Source organism: Oryza sativa, chromosome 6, assembly GCF_034140825.1.
Source record: "Oryza sativa Japonica Group chromosome 6, ASM3414082v1".
Lineage (NCBI taxonomy): Eukaryota > Viridiplantae > Streptophyta > Magnoliopsida > Poales > Poaceae > Oryza > Oryza sativa.
In genome coordinates, this window is record NC_089040.1 from 10,862,804 (window position 1) to 10,873,558 (window position 10,755).

The window sequence follows — 10,755 nt, forward strand, 5'->3', positions numbered from 1 at the left end:
AAATGTTATGAAATTTTGACATATTTTGACTAAATTTGAATAAATTTGACCAAGTTAAACAAAAATTTGATAAAACCCAAAAATTTCGGTCGATATATTGATTTGCCGGTGGGGTCTGAAATTTCCAAAATTTCGAACCAAAATTGCAATCACTGGGTCCACCGACCCCATCTCAACGCGGACATTGTGATGATAATGAGGCGCTGTGACCGCGGCCATGCTGTTGTGCGCCGCTCGTTCGTAGCGACACTGCCCTTCTCCCCTCTGATTCCGCACGCTGGAGACTTGAACAGAGATGAGGAAGAGAGGGGACATGAGGAGAGAGAGAGGAGGAAGATGTTTCACTGACATGTGAGGCCCACAAGGTTTTTCATCATTTATTTTTGCTTCCCGTGCTACGTCAGTCAAAATAGCCTACAATACTGCCTTGGAACTATATTTGTACCAGTTTTAAAAGAAAAGGGACACGTTATATCTGGCATTGCGGTTGAAGAATGTAATTCAAACTCAACGTGAATTATCAGGGACCTAAGTGAACTTATTCCAATTGTAAACCAGTTTCATTTTTATTTTTTCTAGATGGGCCTTCACGGCTACTTACTCGCCGGTTACTTGCAGCGGCCCATCATGGCATCATGGCCCAGAGCAGCCAAGCCCAGAAGCAGCCCAGAGCCGCAGATGCAGCAAGTCCCTACTCCCTAGTCGCCGGCTGCTCGCGGCCATTGACGGCGATTGGCGAAGTAGTCGTCGTCGCCGGTGGCGGTGGCGGCCGGCCGGGTCTCTGGCGGACGGCGCAGCGACGTCATCCGGCCGGGTTTGACCACGACGCCGCGTCTCGATCGAGAAAACAACGGAGGTGGGGATGAGGGAATCCGACCGGGATCCCCGAGCATATTCCGCTCCCGGTCCACGCCCCGCCTGCAATCATCTCCATTTCGTTACTAGTTTACTAATACTATACGTGTGTATTTATACGCTTGATTCTTTTATTTATTTTTCTTTGCCTCACCTGCCATGATCTGCATGATGTCATACTGGTATAATATTCTGAATATACCATACGTGTTCCAGTGTCAGAAATTAAGCTTAATTTGATTTAGCTGTTCCCTTTGCTGGTAACTAATTAGCCGCTGTGTGAATGATTAGTAGGATTCGGATACAGCGAGCATGTATAATGTATATGTTGTCTGAACTTTGCTGTCACAGTGCGTTGGTGTCTTCCTGAAGAGATCATATATACATATATGTATATGTATGTTGATTCTGCTGTGTGTGAATGATGTGGCCTACTGGCGTGTTCTGTTCCCTGACAGGTTAAATCTCATATCCATATATATACATATACTCTCTCCGTTTCAAAATGTTTGACACCGTTGACTTTTTAAATACGTGTTTGACCATTCGTCTTATTCAAAAAATTTAAGTAATTATTTATTCTTTTTATATCATTTGATTCATTGTTAAATATACTTTCATGTACACATATAGTTTTACATATTTCACAACTTTTTTTTAATAAGACGAACAGTCAAACATATGCTAAAAAGTCAACGGTGTCGAATATTTTGAAAGGAGGGAGTATGTAATAATGTAAATGTGCATAAATACAAGAAGCATGTCTTTGTACAGTCGCTGTTGCGTCGAGTTCAGGAAACCGAGCTCAGCCCCATCCATCCATCTATTCGGTTATCTCTCTCAAAATTTAAACACACCCACCTACATATATATACATTAGTAGTACTACATTATATTAACTTTGTTACTCCCTCCGTCCCTAGATATTTGACCGCTGTCGGCTTTTTTAAACATGTTTGACTGTTCGTCTTATTTAAAAAACTTAAGTAATTATTAATTCGTTTCCTATCATTTGATTCATTGTTAAATATAGTTTTACATATTTCACAAAAGTTTTTGAATAATATGAACGGTCAAACATATTTAAAAAAGCCAACGGTGTCAAATATTTAGGGACGGAGAGAGTATATCCGAAAACAGGATATTTTTTCGCATATACGAGAACGTGGAATTAATTACAAGCACATGAAATAATCGTACCAAATGAATACAATTATTATAGTACCCGCGAAAAAAAAAAAGTCAAATTTGAAACGCGCACACAAACACATCCTCTACACCTTCGCCACAGCATGCAGTGTCATATCATAATTCATACATAACCCAACACCTCCTCTCCTCCCCTCCCTTCGTCTTCATTTGCTGCGTCGCCGTACGTCGTCTCGCTCGCTCCTCCACATGGCCGAGGAGTCTCGGGAAGAAGGCGGCGGCGGCGGCGTCGTGGAGGACGGCGACGAAGCCGGTGGACGGCCGGGGAAGGACGGCGGCAGCGGCGGCGCCGGCAGGGGGAGAGATGGGAACAATGGCATCAGCACGTGGGAGATCGAGGAGATGGAGGATGAGGCAGGGCCGGCGTCGCTGGCTCCTCCTGCCGCCGCCGCCGCCGCCGACGTGTACGTGGCGGTGGGGAAGGGCGGGTCAAGCATGGAGGCGCTGTCGTGGGCGCTGCGGCGGCTGGCCTCGCCGCGGAGCTTCGTCTACCTCGTGCACGTCTTCCCCGTCGTCATCAGCATCCCCACCGGATGTAAGCACACACCCCTCTCTGTCCATACTCTTAATTTGACCAACAGCTAATTGAAACATGTTTCCATTTATACATTTGCCTCAAGAAAATCTGGCACATGTGTTTCTGAGATGGAACTAGTGATTACTACTTAATTTATTGGATCATTAATTAGAAATACAAACTTCCTATACATGTATGGTATATTTGTCTAAGGCCTAGCTCATACACTTGTTGACTGTGATTATGAAGCTGCTTTGATCGTCTTCTTGAGCTAGCTGGATTAGAACAAGGGTGTTTTAGTATTGCATATGGAAAATTAGAGACTATTGATCAAAGAGTAAATTAAAACGGTTAATTCGAAGGACTGTTCTTGTGTTTCAGTTGGTAAGATCACAATTGGGTCCCAGCAATCTTTGGTTGGAGATTGGCCTGCAGCATTGTTGAAATCAAGGTCAAGTTCTTGGACTAGCTTAGGGGGTGATTTGTCTTTGACTGAATTTTTCAAAGCTGGCATTGTCACAAGCTGTAGTTCCATTCTAGCTTTGTTGGCATCCTGCCGTCCTACGTTAGGCATATTTTGCCCCATCGCAAACCTTGCAGCAAAAAAGCTCTAGAGCTGATGTTGACTGCATGGAGAATTGGAGATAGAAACAATACCACCCATGTGGTGTTTGGTTTAGGTGTCCATGCTAATTCTAGAGTGATCAACTTTCCAAAAATTCTAGAATGATCACCAACCAAGGCATGTATGAATAGGAAGAGATATATATATCATGTCCACAAAAGTTTCACGTTAACAGATGTTACAAAAAATTCTAGGAAAAAAATTGAACATGTACTTCCAATAGTATTGCACGTATATATAAAGTATCAACTTCAAATTCATTACTCCCTCCGTTTTATAATATTATAAGTCGCTTAGAATTTTTCTTTCTAATACGAAATATATTTAAAATATAACAACATTCTAATAAAAATAAGCATATTATCAAAATATATTCAATGTTATATTTAATGAAAATGATTTGGAGTTATATATATTGCTAAATTTTTCTATAAACTTAGTCAAACATAAAAAGGTTTGACTAAAAAATCAAAGCGACTTATAATATGAAATAGAGAGAGTATATTTTAGCCATAATAGAAAAGGAAAAATATTATATATTTAAGAGTATAAATGTGTCAGAAATTTGTCCTTTTTTCTCTCTCTCTAAGTATAATGAATTTGAAGTTAGGTGTGATACTATTGGAAGTGCATGTACATTTTTTTTTAGAATTTTCGGTGATATTTATTAGTTAGTGTGCACGGGACACTTGTGTGTACCATGTTCGGATAGACAGAATAACCCTTTTTCAGAACAAGGGTAGTGGAAGCGAGCCTACAATTCTAGTTGATTCAGAGGAGTTACACCTAGTTCCTTCTCTATATGGGTAATTTTACCATCCATAAGAAAATACCGGGAGGTAATATATTTTCTAGTATAAAACCCGTTACCTTCAGCTATTAGATATTTTAGTATGAAATTTAGTACCTATGGCTACTTTCTCATCAAGGACCGTAAAATTTCTCTAGATAATGTAAGGGCTTGTTCTTTATGGGTGATGTATAGAATTAAGTGTATGGAAATTATTCGAGAATATAAATGAATGAATTAAATATTAAAATATTGAATTGTTGGTTTTCAAAAAGTTTTCTAAGAAATGCCCATAATTAAAGTTTTTACAAATAAAGTATGGTTTTGAAGCTTACGAAGTGTGCCGTATCATCTACAATCTGTAAGCTGGAAAGAACACGACCCTTATGCGAGAAAGAACTATATTTGTTTTTGTCGATGCATCTACAGTTAAGGGATAATGGCCCATCAGTGGTATATTTCTAAAACCCACGTTTAATTTTTCGATTTGACAAAACCAATTATAATTTGCTCGGTCAGGTACAAAAGTACATCCCATCACGAATTTTGCTTCATGTGATTCCGCATTAATTTTATTCTCTGTTCTCAACTCCATATACGTGGAGTATATTGGATGGCAAACAGTAGAGTAGACTAGTAGTTCGAGTGTTATAGGTCTCTGAGATGCCGGCGTGAGCAGGGCGAGTACTTTGTTACACTTCCACTGAAATGTGAACAGACCAGTACAGTGAGATTCCGTTCTCGTAGCTTTTTTTTTTTTCTTTGACACTCGCACAGCAATTCATCGTTGATTGCTGAATGATGCAGACAGGCCATTCTTTGGCATGGCCAGATAGGGGAGCTGAGAAGGACGACTGCCTAGAGCTTAGGAAAACCCAGGGCTTTCTGGTATATGCAGAGATATATACTGTTGTATAACTCTCATTTTAGGCTAGCTGAGCAATATAGATAACTCACCATACAGTAAAAAATGTTAAGAGCAAATCATCAGTACATAACTCTGAAGAAACCGTTCGGTTTTTCTGGAGGGATAGGGCGCGCAGGATCTATATTTAAAGTCTTTTCATTTGGACATCATAGTCATGGTTGAGTCTAGGATTTATGTTTCCTTCTAGCTTGAGTCGTTGTTAAATATTAGGCTGCGTTTAAATCCAGGGGTGAAAAGTTTTGGCGTGTCACATCAGATATACAGACACACATTTGAAGTATTAAACGTAGACTAATAACAAAACAAATTACAGATAAACTGCGAGATGAATTTATTAAGCCTAATTATTCCATCATTAGCAAATATATTTACTATAGCACCACATTGTCAAATCATGGACATCTCGCAATTTACATGCAATTTATGTAATTAGTTATTTTTTCGCTTATATTTAATACTTCATGCATGTCTCAATACATTCAATGTGATAGGGTGAAAAATTCTGGCAGGGGATCCAAACAGGCCCTTATACTACTCCCACACATGATGTCTACAACCAAAAATTGGAATAGTAGCTTTCTTGTCAAGATAATTTGTATTTTTAAAATTTTCAATTGGTTCTGACGAAACAAATCATATATTCTGAAGCTCTGCTCTCACCGTCTGAATAGACAAAATTTCTGATTGTATTTTTTTTTTCTGAATAATGACTGTGCGCCTGAACTTTTTTAAGTCTAAACAGATTAAGTTGATGCATATCTTCTGATGAACTTGACGTATGTCTCCTTGGATATCTGAAATAGTAGGAATGATGCCCAAGAGCCAAGCAAGCCCAGAGCAGGTAGAAACTTACATGAACCAAGAGAGATCAAAGAGGCGTGTGATGCTACAAAAATATTTAGACCATTGCCGCAACTTTCAGGTGAACTGGTTACATCAGATCTTCACATTTCTGTGCTCATACAACAGCTTGAGATGTATCTGCAAGGCACATATAGAAATCCAATTATAATTCCTGTCATATCTTCAGGTTAATGTTGATGTGTACCTCATCGAGAGCGATCATGTTACCAATGCGATCCTCGAACTTATTCCGGTCTTTCATGTACAACAGCTAGTTCTGGGGGTTTCAAAATCCAAATTGCGGTAAGGTTTATATACCTTGCAAGTTCCAATTAACAGAACTACCAAAATAATTTGCTGGCATTTCAGAAATACATTCTGAATTTGTCTGAATGAGCACAGGAAGTTCAAGAGAGGAAACACAATAGCAGGACAGGTTCAGAAGAACGCACCTCTATACTGTGAAGTCAAGATTGTCTGTGATGGCAAGGAGGTTACAACTGTGCCAACTGCTGATCCAACACCACCAATTTCACCTTCTCCTGTAAATAACAAGAGTAATTCTATCAGCCCAACGCCACTATCACCTGCACCAGATCATAACAATCGCGCTGTGGCTGATGATGACAAAAAGGAGACTAATCCCAATGAAAGGAATAAAATCACAAAATATTTGAAATGCTTCTCATTTTGATCTTATACTTTTATGGTTGCTGCTTCAGTCACTTTTGCAGATATAGAACACTGCACGCATAGCATCTTCAGACAACAAAAGCTTGTAAAAAAACACTTTCACCAATGTTGTGATCTTGAATTTCTTGATTCATTTGTACAGGAGATGATGGTTGTTATATGGGATATTTCCAGCATTTTTTCTGCATTGTTGTATGGTGAAGAGTTGTGCTTGATTATAATATAATGTCTAGAACCACATGAAAAATGCAGCCAAAGGACAGAAAATCTGGCACTCTATTATATCCTCAATTTTTCATGTATAGCCAGAAGACCGAACAATAAAACATGCTAGGCAGACCTCCAGTTGGCAACCTGGCAATCCTGACATGGAGCACTTATCATTGATCATAGATTACAGCATATGCATGTGACAATTTATTACTCCAAAAAGAATTTGTCCTAGATGCGTAAATCAAAACCTCATAGCAGACAGGGATAGGGCATAGGAACACATGGCTATGTCAAGTTGTCAGCCAATCATGCATTAACAAAATAATTGATTAGTATCTATGGTATAGCATTTAGTTATACTGAGATACAAAAACTGCTGTTGCAGTCAATGAGTCAATATTGATCAACATTCTTTTTTCTGGATCAAGCATTATTCAGTGAAACTTCTCACTGAATGTGTTTCAGCTCATGCACATAACTATTCAGCAATTGCAGTGACAATCTGGTAAGGACAATACTGTTAAACTTGAAATGCTCCATCAGACAGAAGTAACACTGTAACAGAACAACTGCTGAGTACTAATTACTATGAGAAATATAGGGTACACAAAACTGAGCTAGCACTGCACAAGCCAAAAAGTGGCGGCCTTTCTTTGACTCACTTGAAGATTAACCATTTCAGATCTTTGCTGAGAAATATAAATCTGAATGCCAATAAGTTTACTTCAAGAAAAACAGGACATGTTGACAGAAACAAAAAAAATCTACATACTAATCTGCAAGACACTACATGTGAAAACCCTACTCAAGATGATGCAAACAAATGGAAAAAAAAATTATTGAGTCCTAAAAGAAATCGAATTCTAGATAGCTATCACTGCTTTTCTGGGCAGCATCAGAAGGGGCAGCAGCAGGCTCCGATGTTGAAACAGGTTGCTTTGGAGGCCTCTCAATCTCAACAGGCCTGGGAACCTCTGGAGGGCTTGCGCAGCGTATCAATGCCCAGTTCACACCCTCAAAAAATGGATGCTGTTTTATCTCAGTGGCACCACGCTTACAACCCAATCTTTGTTGGGGCTCCTTGACGAGCAGGCCCCTAATTAGATCTCTTGCCGAGAAGCTCACAACCGGGTATTCAGGGAAGCGCAGCGGCTGGCCAATGACGTTGAACAGTGTTGCACGGTTTCCTGACCCTTTGAAAGGTGTTTTTCCAAACAGAAGCTCATACAAGAATATGCCAAAGGTCCACCAGTCAACGGCACTACCATGACCCTCGCCTTTGATAATCTCAGGGGCCAAGTACTCATGTGTACCAACAAATGACATTGAGCGTGCATCACTAGGTTCCGCTATGAGCTCAGGCCATGGGCTGACCTGATTGACAACTTCAGGCTTTGGTTTTCGATCCTTCTTTGACTTGGAGAAAAATCGGGGACCAAAGCATGTTGTGGGAGTGGCACACGATGGCTGAATCATGCAGGATGGCTCCACACAAGCAGGTTGAACACAATAGGCCTGGTTGTTCTTCCGAAGTGCTTCTGCATCAGGGTTAGATGATCTGATCAGTGTTGGGCTCACTGCACAGCGCAGGGAGAGGTCAAAGTCAGATAGCATGATGTGTCCATCCTCACGGACAAGGACATTTTCCGGCTTCAGATCACGATATATGATACCAAGCATGTGCAAGTACTCCATAGCAAGGAGTATTTCTGCCACATAGAATCTGCGACCAAGAAGAAAGTGCAATATCAGTTTACTATGCTATCTTGCAAATAAGTGAATTCAAGAAGTACATGGAACAAAACAAATATTCCAAAGATATGCATACCACTTTTCATGCTGTTGCTTAGTTCATGCTATTTGAGGAGTTTTAGCTCTTGAATGTGGATGTAAGCTGCAGTTTTTATTAATTCTTAAAAAAACTACATTGATAAAATGAAATATCATTGTGTAGAAATTAATTTTGCATGTATTGACTTCACATTGACAACTTGCACAAAATTATCATCACAATCAGCTTACATACTTAATATAATCCATCCAATTACGCAGTTACACTAACTTAAAGCAAACCATAACCTTTTCTGAATTGTGTATCCACGTTTTCGAAATTTATCGGAACAGAAAAACAACAAATGAAAAAGATAGTGAACCCTACAAGAGTACCAAGGTATTAATGTGTATCATGTGCATTGAGTAAATCATACGTACTTGACAGCTTGTTCTGGAAAATACTTGCCACGCTGCCTTTGTCGAAGAGTATGCAGGTCTCCACCAGGGCAAAACTCCATAACCAGGCATGAGAACTTATCAGTCTCAAAATGGGTATATAACGTTGGAAGAAAAGGATGATCCAGGCACTGCAAGATTTCCTTCTCAGTCTGGGCTCGAAGCAATTTCTTGCGGCTTGCAAGTGATGCCTTGTCCATAACCTTCATCGCAAAATAGCTCTTCGTTCCACTCAGTTCTGAAAGGTACACACTGCCGATATCACCACAACCTAGCTTCTTCAATAGCTTAAAATGACTCAGGCCAAGGATTCCATCCCTAGTCCTGATCATCTGGATTGCCTCCCATCGTGAATCATTCGCCTTGTGAGGCTTGGTGACGCTACTAATGCTGCTGCAAGCGCTTTCATCACTGACATCACTGCTTGTGCTTGGCCTGCATCTGCTGCTACTGAAACCTCTTTCTCCAGTCTCAGATCTCCCAACCAACCTGGCACTTCCACTTGCACTTGCTATACCATGCTCCTTTCCTAAAGCTGAAGATGATTTCAAGCTTCCGTTCGCAATTCCATCCTCCACAACACCCTTTTCCTCATCTGCAAGACGCTTTGGAACCAGGTTACCCTCAGCCTTTACTTCTGCAGGATCATTGCTACCCGTAAGATCAATGGACTCATTTTGATGCTGAGTTGATTTCTGCTCCTTTTGCACCACTTCGGGATTCGGTTTGCTTGATTCAGCTGACCTTCCTGGCACCAATGCACTTCGTTTACTCGGACTGGTTGTCTCCAAAGAAGAATCATTCTGAGAACACAGTTTCAGTGACTGTAAGTTGGGAGCTGCAGGGGGCGCTCGAGGCATTGCCTTTGAAGCCATTGCTCCCACAACTGATACGTATATATATCAGACCAGATTGCAGAAAGAACTACTGACCAATCAAAGATTTATAAGCTTGGTGTTGACACTTGCCTTCAGAATCTGCAAAGGGCAGCAAAAGAATTTCAATTGATTAGAACATGCCTAGATACAAAAGAACTGCACAAAAAAATACAGAAATCCACCAATTCGATGAACAAGAGATCATCCCCCAACAATCCCAAACAAAAAAAAAAACAAAATAATCAAGAACCAACCTGCACACGCAGATCCATCAACCTCCCACAGGTCCACTACAACGAGACTCACTCCTCACAAGTCACAACCGAAGCCACCCACTGATTTTATCCATCTAACTCGCTCAAAAGAAAGGCATCATCACAAAAGCTAATGTCGAAAACACTGAACCTGTCCAACCGCCCACTAACCGCAATCATACAACTCTACTGTCTCTACAGATCTATCGACCATCACTCCCCCCACTTTGGAATAAACAAGTGCTAGGGATCAGCAAAGATGGCTTGTCCCATCAAAGGCGCCATCTTTTTCCTACCAAAAGAAGAGAGAAAGGTGTTTCCCTACTTCCTAGCACCCCGACCTAAACGAGAGAGGCCCTTTTAATCTTTTCTTGCAGCCACATTGCAAGCAGGAAATGGAGGATGAACGCAAGCAAGCACAGCCCCGCAGATTAACGGCATTTCTCCCTTTTTGAGGAACAAACAAACTGTTTCTTGTATTAAGGTTAAGGCTCTGAAATTAAGAGAAAAAGTTTCTTCCTTCCAGATCTTGGAGAGAAGCTATGGTTAGCGCAAGCAAATTCCACACGAAAGAAGGTGGGAGAGAGAGATGAATCAGAAAGAGGATGTGGTTGCTCACCAGGATCCCCTCCCCCTTCTCTGCTCGCCAGATGGAGATCGGCGCCCCTCCCCTGTTCATGCGCGAGATGGCGCAATGAGCGGAGACGAGACGGGAGGGAAT

At 40.8% G+C, this 10,755-nt stretch overlaps 2 protein-coding genes across 4 annotated transcripts; one reads left to right on the forward strand and one right to left on the reverse strand.

The window, feature by feature from the left end:
* The first annotated feature begins 2,183 nt into the window (after positions 1-2,183).
* LOC4340791 (U-box domain-containing protein 35) lies at positions 2,184-6,620 on the forward strand. 2 transcript variants are annotated; one of them, NM_001421543.1, is made up of 4 exons: positions 2,184-2,599; positions 5,728-5,846; positions 5,955-6,070; positions 6,170-6,620. In NM_001421543.1, exons 1-4 carry the CDS (start codon positions 2,254-2,256, stop codon positions 6,459-6,461), a joined length of 873 nt encoding a protein of 290 aa, NP_001408472.1. In that variant the 5' UTR covers positions 2,184-2,253; the 3' UTR covers positions 6,462-6,620. The 2 variants fall into 2 exon arrangements, with proteins under 2 accessions (NP_001408472.1, NP_001408473.1); NM_001421544.1 differs by lacking the exons at positions 5,728-5,846; positions 5,955-6,070; positions 6,170-6,620 and adding an exon at positions 2,963-5,017 and having other exon boundaries at positions 2,207-2,599.
* A 671-nt stretch (positions 6,621-7,291) lies between these two features.
* On the reverse strand, positions 7,292-10,755 carry LOC4340792 (protein kinase G11A-like). Of its 2 annotated transcripts, none has more exons than XM_015788976.3 (3): positions 10,035-10,222; positions 8,885-9,879; positions 7,292-8,396 (listed from the first exon to the last, which is right to left on the reverse strand). In XM_015788976.3, exons 2-3 carry the CDS (start codon positions 9,775-9,777, stop codon positions 7,520-7,522), a joined length of 1,770 nt encoding a protein of 589 aa, XP_015644462.1. In that variant the 5' UTR covers positions 9,778-9,879; positions 10,035-10,222; the 3' UTR covers positions 7,292-7,519. The 2 variants fall into 2 exon arrangements, with proteins under 2 accessions (XP_015644462.1, NP_001408483.1); NM_001421554.1 differs by lacking the exon at positions 10,035-10,222 and adding an exon at positions 10,654-10,755 and having other exon boundaries at positions 7,299-8,396.